A 17,165-nucleotide genomic window follows, 5' to 3' on the forward strand; every position below is an offset into this window, starting at 1 on the left:
CTTATTTTTGAGTATATCATTTCCCTTTGCATTTACTATGACTGAAAAAGCTGAGAATTGCCTCATTTTATTTACCATGAGGATGATAATGGAATTGAACAGGATAATACCAAAATATACCTAAGTTTTGCTATGATATTCATTTTCTGTTAAATTTATTGTCACCTAACCTTAACCTTACAGAAATTTACTTGAACAATGTTTGATTTAACAAAGACTTACATAAGGTGTAGATCTTTATTCTTTTTTGCTATGAGATCTTGTTAGCCATTCGAGCTTTATATGCTATTTTTAAAGATTTTTCTTAAATCTCATAGAACACTTCCTGGTTTAAAATGGCCTTTCCCCATTGTAATGGTTTTAAAACTATCGTTCATGGTTACCTTTTTATACTTAAAATCCCGCAAAACATATATTCTTTTTGATTTACAATTTCACGAAGCGTGTTGACTACTTTTGCAAAACTTCTCTACGAATACCTAGATTTTGGGTGAATTTTTGTTAGGTTAAAATGGTCCATGTAGATTTTCATAAGGTCACATAAAATTTAATGAATGGGAAGAGAATGAAACCACTAGCTAGCTTCAATGAGTTGGATGACTAAGGCTCAAGCTCTCTTCTCTCTCTCTCTCTCTCTCTCTCTCTTCCTGAGAAGCTCCCTTTTGATACTAGATGAAGTAAATAGGTTTCACCATTCCTATGATTCGTGGCCTTTTTTCTCGACGAAGACTTACAATCACTGTCTTTTGAATGTACATTAAATAAATTCTCGTACAATAATTTGTAAATCACACGAAAATCTTTCTTTCATTGTTTGGTTAGAGTGTGTGTGGTTTCTGATAATCAACCAGTAGCAACAAGAGTTGCATACAAGAGTTGATTCCAAGTGTCAGGAACACCGGCAAGACACCAATGGCTGCAGTCGTTTCCCTTGTCCCCGCCGCTGCCGTAAATTGAGGGATGCCCATCTTTCCTCAGCTGTGAGAGCGTTGTTATGTCCAGCAAACTCACCGGAGTTGACATGTTTCCCATCACCTCCTTCACCACTGCCACCGTGGGCAGCGGACCCCCGGGATATACCAAACCGGTCAGTGGTTGAGTTTGGCCTTTGCAGGTTGTTGAACCGGATGCATTCCATTCCTCCCCGCTGCTCAACAACCAAGAAAACAATAAACTTTTGTTGATTTAACGGTAACAATCACACATCTTAATTTCATTTCGTGATATCGGGTTAGAAATTTTAGACTTTTGGTCGCCTTATTTTATGTGGTATCTACGGGTTTTTTACTAAGTTTTCTTTGTTCTTCATCTTTCTCTTTCCTATAAAATCTCTCCAAACATCACTCTCACATTATTCTTATTTGCAAGTTAAGATCGTTTCTAAAATGCCTTAAGACACGACAAGATAGTATAATTACGCGAAAATAGAATTATAGAATAAAGCAGATACATAGTAAACGAAAAAATCAACAAGAACTTGATAGATTTAGAACTTTAAAGTATGATACAAGTGATGGGAGAGGGATTAATTGCTTACTTGTAATGGGTTGGGGAAATGCCTTGGAAGAAGACCTGTGTGATGGCTGGCTCAGTGTTGGAGTCCACCCACCTGGCCCAGGTGCTCAGCCCCAGCTTAAAGGCGGCCAGCCGATCCATGTCTTTGTATGTTGTGTTCCCTACCCTAATGTAGTCCCATCTGCATAGATAGTGTTGGTGAGTTTAAGGTCTATTGTGCGAATTTTTTAAGTCATTGGGTTTTATGTGACTTTTTGTTTTGTGTTTCATTATCTAGGTTTAAGGAGTGAGTGAGGTAATGACACATTGACTGAAGTCTGAACAATTTGTGCGTAACTATAACAATAAAGCATTAACTTTAATTACCTCATAAAATCCAATTTCACGAACAGAATAAGAGTTGAATAAGACTCATTCTGTACACGATAGCTCGGCATGATCCACTTATCCTTTTAAGAAAACAAAATGCAAAAGAAAAATTAACAAACAGTGGTGGCTGTGACAAACTCACGGTTGTCTGTTGCCCTTGTGAAGCCACCAGTGCCAGGTATTGAAGATGAGCATGTCAACGCCCCTCCATGAATCTCCATTGGTTATGGAGTCCAAAACAAGGACTCTTCCCATCTCCTCCTTCACCAAGTCCACGAGAAATGCATTCCAAGATAACATCACTGATGCCCCCGGGCGTAGCACGGTTGGTTGTGGGATGGTAGATTGGTACCCAAGGAGCTAGGTTCGAGTCTGGCCAGCCGCAGTGTGGGATTTCTGCTCCTCAGGGGTGGGGTCCTTGTGGGCAGCCAGCACTGGGCCTCCCATTGACCATGGCCGCCGTGTACCTGATTTACCTCCTCTCTCGTGGCGTGGGGCAGTCAGAGAGGGGCCCCCGGGGTGAGGGATTTCATCTTTTGGTACCCAAGATAACATCACTGACACATTGTAACTCTACGACGAGGACAACGACGAAAAATATCACAGTCACGTCATTCAGATTTCGTATCCTGATATCTTGGTCTTGATATTAGAAACACTCACTGAGAAGGTGAAAATGGAGAGAACCTCGCCTTGGCGCTGAATGGTGAAGTTTGATTGGGGAACTGCACCATGCAACATGCACGTTAGCGACTGCCATTGATTCAAGCTTAGGGAGTCCCCAACGAACATTATTTTCTTGTCCTTGAACCTCCTCAAGAAATCCTGGCCATTGAATCTGCAAACCGAGAGAAAACAGCCAAGAAAATGAAGAAGAAAATATAGTTAAAATTTATCCTATGTCGATTGGAATGGTATTATATTTTGCATGTAAGGAAGCTATATGTATGTATATATAAACGTATATGTATATACTTTGGCAAATCACAGGCAGTGGGCTTCCATTTATACTTGAGATAGAGTTGATCCGGGCGGCCATTGCCACGGCAATCGAATTGCTGCTCAATGAAGGGGCAGATTGAGGAGCTGTCAAGAGGGTAGGTTTGGTCATAGACCCAGGTTCCATGGAAGAGATCTCAGCTTCTTCCAGACCCCGATGATGGTCGGCTTTGCTTCTCACCATGCTCCAGTAATGTGGCAAGGTTTGAGCACTCAGCAAAACATGAATTAGCTACAAATATATAAACAATGTACACGAAGCAGCTGCCCGAAATGCAAAACCCATTTCCCATTGTTGTCACAGAGAGAGAAACAGAGAGAGAGAGAGGATTAGGACTGATGAAGATGTGAGAATTGATGGTTCTATACGCTTGCAGTGTCACAACATATATGTGTAATATATATATATATATATACACATACGTACGTACATACATACATACAGAGAGAGAGAGAGAGAGAGAGAGAAGAGGGAAGGGGGCATTGGAGATTATTGCGTGGTTGGATTGGCTTGAAGGCAAAGGCTTTCCTCTTTCTATTCTATTGGAATGTCTGTTGGGTCCCCTATGATTTTGGGACGTTTAAACTTTTATTTGTTTGAGGATTGAGTCATATGGGCCGAAGGAGAGAAACTACACACACTTGAGGCACTAGGAAAGGATCCCATGAGAAAGACACGAAACTTAACTTAAACCGATCAATAAAGTGAGTCTCATAAGATTATCATAATTCAATAATTATGAATGAAAAAGACATTTATGGCTATTTCTCTACCATATTAAATCACTTAATTAAAGCGACGTGAGAGATGGGGAATCGTGGAAGAGCCCGGGGTGTTTGAACCTCACGGGTCTATGCATGACACCTCTCACACACAAACTAGGCAGATCATTGCCAATGACGGGAGGCATGACCTTGACCGTAGTGTAATTAGAGGCGAATTTATATGTGAGCTGTCTTTGAGTGAAATTCAGGACAATTTATAATAAAATTTAAATTTTGAATGTAAAAAATTTGATTTTTTAATAATAACTCAGCCCAATTTTTGATTCAGCTCAGTTCAATATTTTTCAGCCCACCCCCACTCTGAATTGCTGGATCCTTGGATTGGTGAGTGCACCTCTGAACGCAACATAGTCCTTCAAACAGCCTCATAATGCAAGATTCGATCCCAATATCACAAAGCTGAATGCACAATGCGATGACCATCTGAAGGCAGCTATCATTTTGAGCTGCATAAACTAAAGTTTTTTTTAGGGTTTTTTTTTTTTTTAATTTTTTTTATGGGTTGTCGGTTATAACTGCTTTAGGTTGGGTGCTGTTGGTTGGTCCAGAATGTGGATGAAATGATAAGAGCAAGAGATGCCAGCAGGAAAATGAAAAGCAATAGCTTTGATTTGATGAGGCTGCAATCATTTGAGTTTAATTTACATTGCAGGACAGACGAAAATGTTAATTAGACACTCACGTCTAACATTTGTAGTGAATGTATTATATTTTATGTTATATTAATATAAATAAATAACATATTAATATATGAATGTCATAAAAAAATATGGTTAAACTCATATTTTTATATTTTTATTTTTATTTTTTTTGTGTGATTATCTAAACTTTTGTTGTTTTATTTATATCTCTGTATTTGTATTTTTTAGTTAATTTAATCTTATACTTTAATGTATAAAAAAAATTAAATTTATTCATCTTACTTTTTTTTTTTTTTACACATCAAAATATAGAGATTATATTAACTTAAAAATATAAGTACATGAAAGTAATCGAAATAATAAAAAATTTAAGTCGTTATATAAAAAAAAAAAGGTTAAAGTTCAGAAGTTGAATTGACTCGAGAATGTAAGTTAATAAATGTAATTGAAATAATAAAAAATTTAAGTAATCATAGAAAAAAATATAAAAATATATGTACCGAAATATGAGTTTGGCTTTAAAAATGTCATATTTAAGTGCTCAAATAATATTTTGGGATGATAAATTGCCATAATTCTATTTTCATGGAAGAAGATAAGAAATACTGCAATACTCGTAGCTCAAATATTTTCATGCAAGAAGAAAATGTCTCTTTGTAAATATAATTTTTAATATAAAAAATTATAAAAAATAATTATTAAATTTAAAAATAAACATAAATTTCATAATACATTCAAACAAATTTCAAAACTAAAATTTGAAATAATTAAAAGTTTTGAATACCTTTTCGTGAACAGAATTACATCTTTGATATTTTCTTAATATTACGAAATAATCTTGAAATGTTTTTAAGATTATAAAAATAACTTGAAAATATTTTTTTGTGTGCCTTTTTATAAGTTTTGAAACGATGCCCCCGAGATATTTTTGTATATAAAAAATTTGAACGAATGAAATCTTTATTGAGCTTATTCAAGTTTAAGCTAAATATCACCGTTAATACAAAATAGTTGATGTTAGTTGATTGGTCAAAATATGGAATAGATCAACGATGATTGGCATTATCAATGGCTGACTATTGGATTTCTTAGTTGGTGACAATGGCACTGTTTGTTGCAACTTAAAAACTGCAATTTCTAGTTTCTAACTTCAAAAAAGTTAGGATGTAGTGTTTGTTTTAACTTATAGAATTCTAACTTATAGCTTATACTAGCTTTTAGAAGGGATAGAAGCTAATTTTTTTCAAAGCTGGGGTACCCCAGCTTTTATAACTTTTGCTTAAATAATTACATTTTTATGACAATTTTGTCCCTATTTTTAACAAAGAATTACCCTCTTGTCTACGCAATCATGGATTTTTCTTCTCCACCGCTATCTCCATTTTCAAATCTCTTCATCTCTCTCGTCATCTTTCTCTCTCTCTATACTTTAATTAATTTTTTTATAATACTTGAAACTTATATATATGCACTAATTAATTTTTAAATTATCATTCTATAACTACTAAGGGTATTATGGACAATTATACAAAAATAAGTTATTTTACAACTTATGGTATCAAACACCATAACTATTTAACTACAACTTCTAAGAAGCTGTAACAAATAAGTTCACAACTTATTCTAAGTTTTAGAAACTATAATCTAAGAAGCTATAAGTTATAATTTCTTTAATTAAGCTACAACAAACGGGGCCAATGCTTTTTAGACATGTATAAGAAATATCTCTAAATCTTATACCTTTATGTTTTTGATTACTCAAACCTTATGATGCACGAAAACTCTCTGAGTGTACCATTTTAACATTTTTGAAACGTTTTTTATATCAAAATATTAAGAAGTACCAAAAAAAGGTTTCTAGGTTGTGTCTATAATTTAAAAAATGATTATTGATCATTTTGTAATATTAAAAAAATAGCAAAAACAAGTTCTCATGGACAAAAAGGTTAAGAGACAAAATAGAAAAAAATTCTATCTCTAACCAAGTTTATTTTTAGATTGAATAATTATTTTTATATTAAAAATTATATTTATAAAAAAAATTTAAAATTTTTTACTTACACATTTCTTCACGTTTCTGTTTCTTACTTTTTTGAAAAATATTATTTTCTTATTTTCATCTCATATTATATTTATTTCTTATTTTTATTTTCGTACAACCTAATTCAAAATTCAAAAACGCATCTATGAGAGCTTCAGGGCATTCTTTTGATGTTTTATACATCACTTAAATGATTTATTTTTCTTTACCCTGCTTTCATCACAAACTATAGTGACTATAACAAAATATGAAAAAATAAGATAGAAAGTGAGCAAAAATTTGCATTTCCCAAATATAAGAAAAAGTAAAATTAATATAAAAACTAATAATAATTCAAAATAAAATTAGTACACGCAACTCTAAACAACAAATAAGAGACTATCCTTTGCATCTAAATCATTTATTCCATCTCTATCTCATAACCTAAATCTCATAACTTAAACGTTAAAGAACGTCTCTATTATGTCTTTAAGGCATATGTTAAGTGGCAGATAAGTGATATATTGAAATTGGTATTAGAAAATCACGAGTTCGATACTCAGTCTAAACAAAGGGTCTACCTACGATTTAACTTCTCTGTCGACATCTAGGGTATAAGTAACGAGAGATCGCGCAAGAACGTTAATTCTAAGAATGACTCTATTGTTTAGAATGGCTAAACTCTATTATTCTGTAAAAGAATGGCTAATCATCAATTAACCGATAATCTGAATATTAATCTCAATTAATCTCCATTAATGGTTAGCTCAATTGGTTGAGATGATGATGTTATAAAGAATTTGGTTCCAGGTATCAGGAACTCCGGGAAGACACCAATGGCTGCAATCCATCCGGCCGGCGAGCCCGTAAACAGAAGGGTGGGCGTCGATGCGCAGCAGAGAGAGGTTGGTTATGTCCAGCAAAGTCACCGGTTTCTTCATCTTGCTCAATACCCCCTTCACCACTGCCACCGCCGGCGGCAAGCCTCCCGGATAATCGGAACCCGACATAGGCTGCCGGTTCGCGGCGCAGTTCTTCGCCTTCGGCTGGTTCCAATCTGTTCCACTGTTGATATTACAGAATATTTTTTGCTCATTAGTGCTAAATAACTCTTTCAAATTCAATTTTGATAAGAAAAAACCTTTTAAAATTCTCATATTAGAGTTGTCGCTAATAAATATGTAGTTTTTAAGTGTAGCATTTTGTCGTTAAAATTGAAAAATTAAAATTGTATAAAAAATTAAACTGAATCGATTCAACAAATTAAAAACTAAAAAAATTAAATAAATATGAACAAATTGGACTGATAAAAAAATCCCCAAAAATCGATCAAATTAAAAAAAAACCCAAAAAAATCTAAAAAAACAGAACAAACAAGAAAAACTCAAAAAATTGAATTTTTTTTTGATTGATTTGATTATTTCGATTGTTTTCAATACAACAACCAAACCGAAACGAAATAATCAAAATTTTCAAATTTGATAACCGACAACCCTTAATTGAAACCAAACTCAATTGACTATTTTGATCAGTTTGATTCAGTTATTTCAATTAAATCGAACCTTTATGCCCCGCTAATCACGTTAAATTTTTATTTTTGTTATATTTAAATATATTATGTAAAATGCTTAAAATATATGCGAACTTACTTGTAATGGGAAGGAGAAATCCCCTGGAAGAAAACCGTGGTTTGGGCAGGGTCGATGTTGGAGTCGACCCAGCCAGCCCATGTAGTGAGTGCCCTATGGAAAGCAGCCATCCTATCCATGTCTTTGTACAATTGCTTCCCTACTTGAATATAGTCCCATCTGCATTACCTTAAGGGTTTAGAATTTACCATATTTTTTATATAGAGTATTGTAAAAATAATCATTATTTAGCATAATTTTTCCGACTTTAAAGTAATTAACTTACGGTTGAGACTCTCCTCTGCGGTTCCACCAATGCCAAGTGTTGAAGATGAGCATGTCAACCCCTCTCCATAGCTTCCCGCCTTGGATCGAGTCCAATTTCAAGACTCGACCCACATCTTCTTTCACGACGTCTACCAGAAACACATTACGATCGAGCATCACTTTTACTCCAAAGTCCTGCAATATAGCCATTCTTTTCATGAAAATGTCGTTTTTCTTGATTTTTATGCTTAACTTATATTATTGATTTTGATAATTTTACTAATTTTATCATTTGTCATAGGATAGGATATGGTATCTAGGGGGGACCTAAGACACATTGAAGTGGTCCCATGGTCCCAATTTATGGATCTTGCTCAAGTGGTAGAGTAGTTCCAATCAAATGTGGAAAAAAATGCATAGCCATTAGTATCCAAATTGGGCACATGGTTTGCTCAACGATATGCCAAAAAATGCCCTTTTCAAGTGTCCCATACTCATGACTCTTACTCTTGAATCTACGCAATAATAAGATAGGATCTAATGAGAAATAGTAAATAAATTTTAATTTATCAATCATTTACTCACATACCGTATATGTAAACGTCGAAACATCGTCCACTCTATCGATAGTGTATTTGGCATGAGGCACAATAGTGGAGAGGAGGCAAGTGAGAGACTGCCATTGGTTTCGACTAAGGGAATCTCCCACGAACATGATACTCTTCCCTCTTAATCTTTTCAAAAAATCTTCGCCATCAAATCTAATACAAAGGAAGTAAAATAAATAAGAACCAAATATAAATCAATTAATCATCTCTATCTATTATCTACCATCTACCATCTATAATTATAAGAAAATTAGAATTTAACATTGGATTTGAAAACTCATTGAATTTTCTAATCACTATCATTTAAAATATCAACACCCCGTGCGAATTAAGAAGAAAAAAGACGTTTTTGGACTAAATCAATCCAATGTATATTAACATGGGTATTCAATATATGTAAAAGTTATTCGAATAATCAATTAGGGTGACAATTGTGTATTAATATACTATATTGTGTGTTATATTAATTAAGACAACTATATAATATTTGACTAAATCCATATTTTTGCCCTTGTAGTTTTATCTTCTTTTTTTTTATATGATCTCTCTAACTTTTCGTTATTTCAATTGTACTCATGTATTTATATTTTTAAATTAATTTATTTTTATATTTTGATATTTTTTTGTGTAGTAACTTAAATTTTTTGTTGTTTCGATTATACTGCTGTACTTATATTTTTAAATTAATTTAAATTTTATATTTTAATGTATAATAAAAAGAAAGAGAAAAATTAACTTGATTTATCTTATTTTATTTTTTTTTACATATCAAAAAATATAAATTAAATTTACTCAAAAATATAAGTATAAGTGTGTAATTAAAATAATAAAAAATTTAAATTAACACATAAAAAAAATTAAAATATAAAGATTAAATTGACTTAATAATGTAAATTTAAAAACATACTCAAAACAACAAAAAAAAAATCAAATAATCAAATAAAAATATAAATTTTACTTTTAATATATTAAAATGGAATGTTTTAACAGTATTTTTGTTCGACTACTCGAACACTCCTCTCTAGAAACTTTAAACGACACTCGCTCTCTGTATCATATCAAATACATACCACATCACAATCGGCCCGTGATGATGACAGAACTGACAAGGTAATGATCTCTGCCCACGTTCAGAGATAGAGAGAGGGAATCTATCACATGTTCTCGACCACCTTAAAAAACCTAAAAAAAAAAAAAAGAAAAAAAAAATCCCCCACCCGCAGCAGCACTAAGGCTAAATTTCTTTCTTAACAGTAGTTTCATAATAATTACTAAAACTATATAGTTTGATGAATTAATTACTGATTAAATATTATGTTTTAATCGATGTCTACGGTGGTGGTGGTGGTGGGTGGGTGGGCTAAGTTCAATGATTTGCTTGCTTGCTTGCTTGCTGCCCAGTCGGTGCCAGCTAGCACCACAAAAAGTAAACCCCTCTTAATCAAAAGTACCAACTTTCTACTTGTCCCACAAGGAAGAAGAAGGATGTAATTCTTCTGCCAAACTCACCTTTTTCTTCTTCTTCTTCTTCTTTTTCGTATTTTATTATATCTCTACACCTGTATTAAATACCTCAGCCCTGTGTATTAAAGATGTCTTTTTTTTTATATATATATAAATAGATAGATAGATAGATAGATAGATAGATAGATGGGTGGTGTTTAGGAGAGGGGGTATATAGGTAGGTACCTTGACAATTGGCAGCCGTAGGGTCGCCAAGAGTAGGAGAGGAAGGAGAGGTCCGGGCGGCCATTTCTGAGGCAGTTGAACTCATGCTCGATGAAGGGGCAGGAGGTGGAGTTGTAGGGCGGTTGGAACGGCGGCGCCGCCGCCACCCAGTTGCCGTGGAAGAAGTCACAGCCGGCGGCTGCTTCTGCGGAGCTTCGAAGAACAATGCCCGTCGTCGTCAGCAGCAGCAGCAGCAGAACCCAGAGATTCATGGAGCCTACCCGGAAAGCCATTTCCAGTTCCAGGTCTCGAAGAGAGAGGATCCTGAAGCTTATTGAAGCTTGAAGCTGCTCTCTCTATCTCTCTCTGCTCTCTGCAATTAAATGGTTATGATGTCTGGTTAGGCTTACATTTATAGAGATAGGTCTGTGGTGGGGGGGAAAGTGGTAAGAAAATTAATGTTCCAATGCGGTCTGCAGTGAAATTCTTCATATGTTTATCGTGATTTGGTAATATATATATATATATATAGCAACAATTTATAAATTAGGACTAGCAAAAAAATATAAATTGAAATAAAATCACCCATTAAAATAACGTGAATAATGGTACATAATAATAAATGTATTTTATTTTTAAATAAGAAATATTTGTTGTATATTGTTTTTTAATATTTAAATAAATTTAAATATTAACTTTATTTTAATATTTTAGTGAGTATTATGAGGTTGTCAGCATAATTAATAATTTTAAACTTCAAAACTAATATAATACTTAGAGAAATTGTTTTATTTAATGGTTTTTCACAAGGTGGCTATGATGACCTACGTTGCACGGAAACATCTCAGATGTATCGTTTTCCTATTTCTGAAACGTTTCGGAAATGTTTTTTATTTTCGTTTTGGACCCTATTTATGCCTATTTTTTTATAAAAATGTCCGTTTTCGTTTTCGGAAATATTTTGAAAACGTTTTCCGTTTCTGTTTTCGTGCAACATAGTTGATTATCTCCCCTACGAGTAGTATATTTTTTTTAATGGAGGGAAGATTATATTTTTATATTTTTATTAATTATTTAGATCTTTTAGTGTAATTTTTTTTATTTAGATGACACTTCATCGTAAACGCCCCCATCAACTGACCCCTTAGTAGGATGGAGAATTTAAATTAGGAACTCAATGACTAGGAATTATACGCAGGCTTTCTGTAAACATGTGGGCGAACAACTGGGCATACTTGGGGGCTTTTAGTGTAATTTTTTTTTTTTATTAGAGCTGGGGACATGAGTTGCTTAAACCTATAAATGCTTTTTAGTTGTATTTAGTGAAATTATTATGTATGAAAAAAAAAAAAAGCATTGCGAGAAAGGAATGGCTTGACACCAAAATTAGCTAAGCTTGAGTTAGGGAACATTGGAGGAAAAATATTAAGCAAATATATATCACATTTAGTATTATTAAATATTAATTTTTTTAATTTTAAAAATAGTTGTAAAAGTATTTTCAGTGGATTAAACCTTAATTAAGATAATTTTAGTTAATTAAACATAGTAAAGTTAAATTAATTTTAATTTAACCAAAATAAAAATTAAAAAATCCATCGCCTATTGGAACCATCATTGATTATTGTTCTAACCGAGCATCCCATTGTTCCAAGGAACCCATTGCCTGAGGAGCCCATATCAGCTGTTGGCTGTTCTATCCATAAAAATAAGCTATCGCATCAAATTTGTACACATAATTGAATAATAATTATCTCAAATTAACACAAAAAACTTAACATTTTTTTTTTAAATTCATCCTACAATTAAAGAAATATTTGTTTTAATACTTCCAGGTATAATAGATGAAAATTTTCATCTGAAAGAGATGAGATTTTTACTATTAATTAATTAGAGAATAAATTTTGAAAAATGAATTTTTTTAAATTTTTTATCATTAATTTAAGATAATCACTATATATAAATTTAGTCAAATAATTTATTTTTATTGGTGAAATAGCTAAAGAGATAGAAAAGAAGAATGCAGATGTGACCCCCAAGGCGTAGATTAATTGGCAAGGGAAGAACTGTTGGGGTGTTGCTCTTTATGCTCTCAAGATCTGTGTTCGAACTCTAGACATGAGATAGTTTAATAAGTAATAAGTAATCCTAAAAAGTAAAAAGTGTTTGTCGTTCTTACGTTTGCGGTTGTGTTAGGGGTCGAAACCTGTCTGTTGGGTTCTCTGATTTACTTCTCCTGTTGAAATCATGGAGTCGAACTACGGGAGCATTCGTGATGGTGTGTCAACAAAAAAAAATAATAATAAAAAAAAAGAAACGCAGATGTGGTCTCTAGTCTAAGATGATTAGGTTTTGATTTGAAGCCATTAGGACTCTTCATATCTCACAATTAATTAATTTTGCAATCACAACCATGACTTTTGGCGATGGTGGAAACATATGTCAAAGTCACATCAATGGGTTCTATTGCGTTAAGTTTTTGTAAATTGAACTTGGTGATGATTTAGCCACACGGCGGGTAAGGAGGTGAGAGATATAGAGATAAGAGATAAAAGAAGAAGTCGCCAAAGAAGCAACAATAATTGCAAAAAAAAAAAAAAAAACAAATCCAAAGAAGAAGAATTTGCAATGAACAATCATCTTCATTATCAGTCTCCTTTGTTGCCTCGTTAAAAGTTTAGGTGGTGTTTTGGTTTTGTGTTTTGAGTTTTGAATTCATTTTGAGTTTTATATTTTGAGTGTTTATTTTGAAATTTTTAAAAATGTTTTTTTTTTATTTTGAAAAATTATTTCTCAAAACAAAAAACTAGAAAACGCGTTTACTTTGAAATTTTAAAAATAATTTTTTTTTGTTATTATGATATTTTATTTAATAAATTAAATTTAAAATAAATTATAAATATTTATTAATAAATTATAAATTTGATTCAAATACTTTAAATTATAAAATAAAATTTAAATAAAATAAAATAAAAACATCAACAACCTTAGAAATATCATTTAAAAAAATTAATACAAACAAAACATATCACATATTTAGTTTAATAAAAAAAAAATTAAATAACACACACAAAAAAAAAAAAAAATCAAATCAGGGAGCAACAAGGATGTCTTCTTCATCTAGGGTTTTCTGTGTGTTGGGGGGCGGGGGCGTTGGTCTCGGTGGTGGTGGCAGTGGGGGCGCTGATTGCGGTGGCGGTGGAGTTGAATGTTGACGATGATGGCAGTGGCAATGGCTGTCGATGGCCAGAAAAGAAGAGGAGAATGGAGAAAAGATATGGGGGAGAGAGAGAGAGAAGGGGGAGAGGGGAGTGGGTTTGTGCGTGTGCGAGTGGGGGATGGAGGCTGTTTTTCGCGTTTTGCATCTGTTTTGTGTTTTCAATGTATTTTCACTGAAAACACCCAAAATTTTTATTTGTTTTCAAAAACACATTTTGAAAAATAACAAAAAGAACGCGTTTTCAGTGTTTTCAAAAATTAAAAACAGAAAATGACCTAAAAATGGGAAAGAGAATAGGCTTTAGAGTTTAAAATTTAAGATTTAGAGTTTAGGAAACTAAAATTTAAAATTTAAGATTTGGGTTGTGATTGGCAAAGTGATAAGGCTATATAATAAGTTCCATCATCGATGATGGTCTTATCTTTATTCACTCAACCTCCTCCTTCCACTACCTTTTTTTTTTTTTTCTCTCACCTCAATCAATTGCTTGGTTCCCATTAGCATCAACACTAAGAGGTCTAATCTTTGAAATCCATGGCTAGTTGATTGGGCATTGTTGACCCAAGAGTTAATTTAAGTTATTTTATTTTATATATATTCTGATTATTACTTTAACATTAATTAGAGTTTAATAAGTATAATTTTAATTTAATTAGATTTAATCAATTCTAATTAATAAATGTTTAATTGATGGAATTTACAACGCAAGGGGTATATTAGCACCAAAAAAAAAAAAAAACAAGGATGACTTTTAGAATCATTTTAAAATCACTAAGGCAAATGACCCAAACTACAGAAATCTTGAATGTAATTTACCCACGCTACATCTTCTCTCTGTCTGAATTTGGCCTACAAAACTAAAAAGCCCAATTTCGTTTAATTTTTTTTTTTTAAATAACATCCCAACGAGTGTTCCCATCTACTGGTTCCAAAATACCGTGAATGAGTTAAATTAGGAAATCTAGTGACCCTTAATTTCGATCCCAGAGCAACACTCTGATTATTATAGAGCAGGTTCCAAACAGGATAGTCAAAATCACCAAACTATATCCCTGGGCCAATTTCGTTTTAATAAAATCTTATTCAATGAGAACACTAGCCATTGTTAGAAATATGAAAAGAAAGAAAGAGACACACAAGTAATAATAATGATGAAATAATAAAAGATGGAACACACGAATGTTATGTGGTTCGGGAAACTCCTCTACATTTACGAAATTACTGTAGTATTTTTATTATGTGAAAAAAAATATACACAATAATTTTACAAACACTCTCTACTCACAAAATCACAACCAATTATACCCAAAAAAAAATTTCTTCTCACTTAACTCCATCTCTCTACTCTCTTTTAAGCTGCAAAAAAGAATGAGAGGAGGGCCTGTAAATACAGACACCCAAATTGTGATGAACTGACTACCAACTCTCTAATTCAAGATAGGCGTGGAAATGAGAGAATACTTCTTTTAAAAAGTAAGGTAGGCGTCGCATGAACATTTCAATTTGGCTACTGCTTTAATTTCAAAAGCAGCAGCCATTGCTGCATGCTTTTTTCAATTTTTTTTCTTTTATTATATTTAGTGGCGGTTTTGTTTTTGTGTTTAATTTTTCTTTGCCTTTTGTCTATTCACCTTGACTCCTTTTTCTTCTTTTCTCCACAGCCTCCCTTTGAATTGTTCACGCAATGTTTAATTGATGAAATTTACAACGCAAGGGGTATTTAGCAAAAAAATAAATAAATAAATAAATAAACAACGATAACTTTTAGAATTATTTTTAAATCACTAAGGCAAATGACCCAAATTACAGAAATCGTAAATGCAATTTATCCACGTTACATCTTCTCTCTCTCTCTCTCTCTCGAAATTTGGCCTACAAAACTAAAAAATGCAATTTCGTTTTAATAAAATCTTATTCAATAAGAACACTTGGCATTGTTAGAAATGTGGAGAGAAAGGAAGAGGCACACAAATAATAATAAGGACGAAATAATAAAAGACAGGACATAAGAATTTTATGTGACTCGAGAAATTTTCTTACGCTCACAAAACTATTGCAATATTTTCATTATGTAAAAAAAAAATATACATAGTAATTTTACAAATACTCTCTGCTCACAAAATCACAACCCAATTATATTCAAATAATTTTTCTTCTTACTTTACTTTCTTTTAAGCTGCAAAAAATAATAAGAAGGGAGTCTATAACTACAGACACCTAAATTATGATGAGCTGGCTGCGTAAGTTCTTGGGGACCAAAAGGTAAAATCCCTCGTCTAGGGATCTCTATAGCTCAATTCCAAGATTTTTGTAGGAGAGTTAAATCACGAAACTTAATAATAAAATTCGAAAACAGGATCTTAACTGTCAATATAACAATTAAATCTAGAGCTTATTGAGACTAATGCGTAAATGGTCTCAACCGTTAGACTATGCATATGAGAGCGATTCCCTAAGTTCTCTAATTTAAGATAAGCCTCGAAATGAGAGAACACTCCTTTAAACACAAAAAAAAAAAAAAAGCAAGGTAAGGTAGGCGTGGAATGGAGATTTCAAATTGGCAACTGCTTTAATTTCAAAAGCAGCAAGCAGCCATTTGCTGCATGCTTTTTCAATTTTTTTCTCTTATTATATTCAGTGGCTGTTATGTTTTTGTGCTTAATTTTTCTTTGCCTTGTGTCTATTCACCTTGGCTCCTTTTTCTTCTTTTCTCCACCCTCCCTTTGAATTGTTGACTTTAGTTTTAAGAGGCATTGCGTGTGCTAGACTTGTAGTATATTATTATATTTATAATTGTTAAAAAAACAATCATAATAATGATATAATAATTTTTATTACTTTGGAGATATTCTTGTGCATCATAGCTCAGCATTTCCAACAACAATTATCCAATCAAAGGAGGAGTGTAACAGAAAGAAGAAAAAAAGAAAGAAGACGAAAATAAGATGAAAAAATGAAACAAGCACATGATATTATCAGCAACATTTTTCGTTTTAGAAGAATGTTCATTTCTGAAACATTTTCGAATCTTGTTTCGGACCTCATTTATCCCTATTTTTTTAGAAGAATGTTTGTTTTTTACGTTTTCATTTTTTCTATCAAAAATGTTTCCCATTTTCATTTTTCTGGAACATAGATTATCAATTTGTACTTGAAATTAGGGAATAGAGATGTCCTGAAAGAGACAGAAAAAGCTTGCGGTTGTGGGGGGTGGGGGGCTGTATTGTATTGATGACATAATTATAAAACTGAAGTAACAAATTAAATGTCGGTATTCATAATTCATTATCGTCATCTGGGGTACCCCAAACTTAATTGGCCGCATATTTCGTAACATAGTGAACATATCATGTCCTATTTAGGTGTCTCCTTAGTGTGACGGCATAACTAAATTCTTTTTGGGTAGAAAATGAGTATAAAAATAAGATAAGATACAAAATTTAT

At 32.6% G+C, this 17,165-nt stretch overlaps 2 protein-coding genes across 3 annotated transcripts; both read right to left on the reverse strand.

Moving 5' to 3' along the window:
• Positions 1-633: 633 nt before the first annotated feature.
• On the reverse strand, positions 634-6,510 carry LOC127791799 (protein trichome birefringence-like 38). 2 transcript variants are annotated; one of them, XM_052321871.1, is made up of 4 exons: positions 2,860-6,510; positions 2,027-2,722; positions 1,538-1,696; positions 635-1,147 (listed from the first exon to the last, which is right to left on the reverse strand). In XM_052321871.1, the coding sequence occupies exons 2-4, from the start codon at positions 2,182-2,184 to the stop codon at positions 844-846; spliced, it is 621 nt and encodes a 206-aa protein (XP_052177831.1). In that variant the 5' UTR covers positions 2,185-2,722; positions 2,860-6,510; the 3' UTR covers positions 635-843. The 2 variants fall into 2 exon arrangements, with proteins under 2 accessions (XP_052177833.1, XP_052177831.1); XM_052321873.1 differs by lacking the exon at positions 2,860-6,510 and having other exon boundaries at positions 634-1,147; positions 1,882-2,161.
• A 481-nt stretch (positions 6,511-6,991) lies between these two features.
• On the reverse strand, positions 6,992-10,929 carry LOC127791796 (protein trichome birefringence-like 41). Its single transcript, XM_052321866.1, has 5 exons — positions 10,523-10,929; positions 8,815-8,986; positions 8,245-8,420; positions 7,980-8,138; positions 6,992-7,395 (listed from the first exon to the last, which is right to left on the reverse strand). Exons 1-5 carry the CDS (start codon positions 10,792-10,794, stop codon positions 7,098-7,100), a joined length of 1,077 nt encoding a protein of 358 aa, XP_052177826.1. The 5' UTR covers positions 10,795-10,929; the 3' UTR covers positions 6,992-7,097.
• Positions 10,930-17,165: the final 6,236 nt, after the last annotated feature.

This window comes from Diospyros lotus, chromosome 15, assembly GCF_014633365.1.
Source record: "Diospyros lotus cultivar Yz01 chromosome 15, ASM1463336v1, whole genome shotgun sequence".
Classification (NCBI taxonomy): Eukaryota; Viridiplantae; Streptophyta; class Magnoliopsida; order Ericales; family Ebenaceae; genus Diospyros; species Diospyros lotus.

Coding starts and splice junctions, on each gene's coding strand:
- LOC127791799 (XM_052321871.1), bottom strand. CDS start 2,184: ATGTTATCTTGGAATGCATTTCTCGTGGACTTGGTGAAGGAGGAGATG. Junction 1,697..2,026: donor CACAAGGGCAACAGACAACC/GTGAGTTTGTCA, acceptor CTATCTATGCAG/ATGGGACTACATTAGGGTAG. Junction 1,148..1,537: donor ATTTCCCCAACCCATTACAA/GTAAGCAATTAA, acceptor GTTGTTGAGCAG/CGGGGAGGAATGGAATGCAT.
- LOC127791796 (XM_052321866.1), bottom strand. CDS start 10,794: ATGGCTTTCCGGGTAGGCTCCATGAATCTCTGGGTTCTGCTGCTGCTG. Junction 8,987..10,522: donor TACGGCTGCCAATTGTCAAG/GTACCTACCTAT, acceptor CCTTTGTATTAG/ATTTGATGGCGAAGATTTTT. Junction 8,421..8,814: donor TTTCGACGTTTACATATACG/GTATGTGAGTAA, acceptor GCTATATTGCAG/GACTTTGGAGTAAAAGTGAT.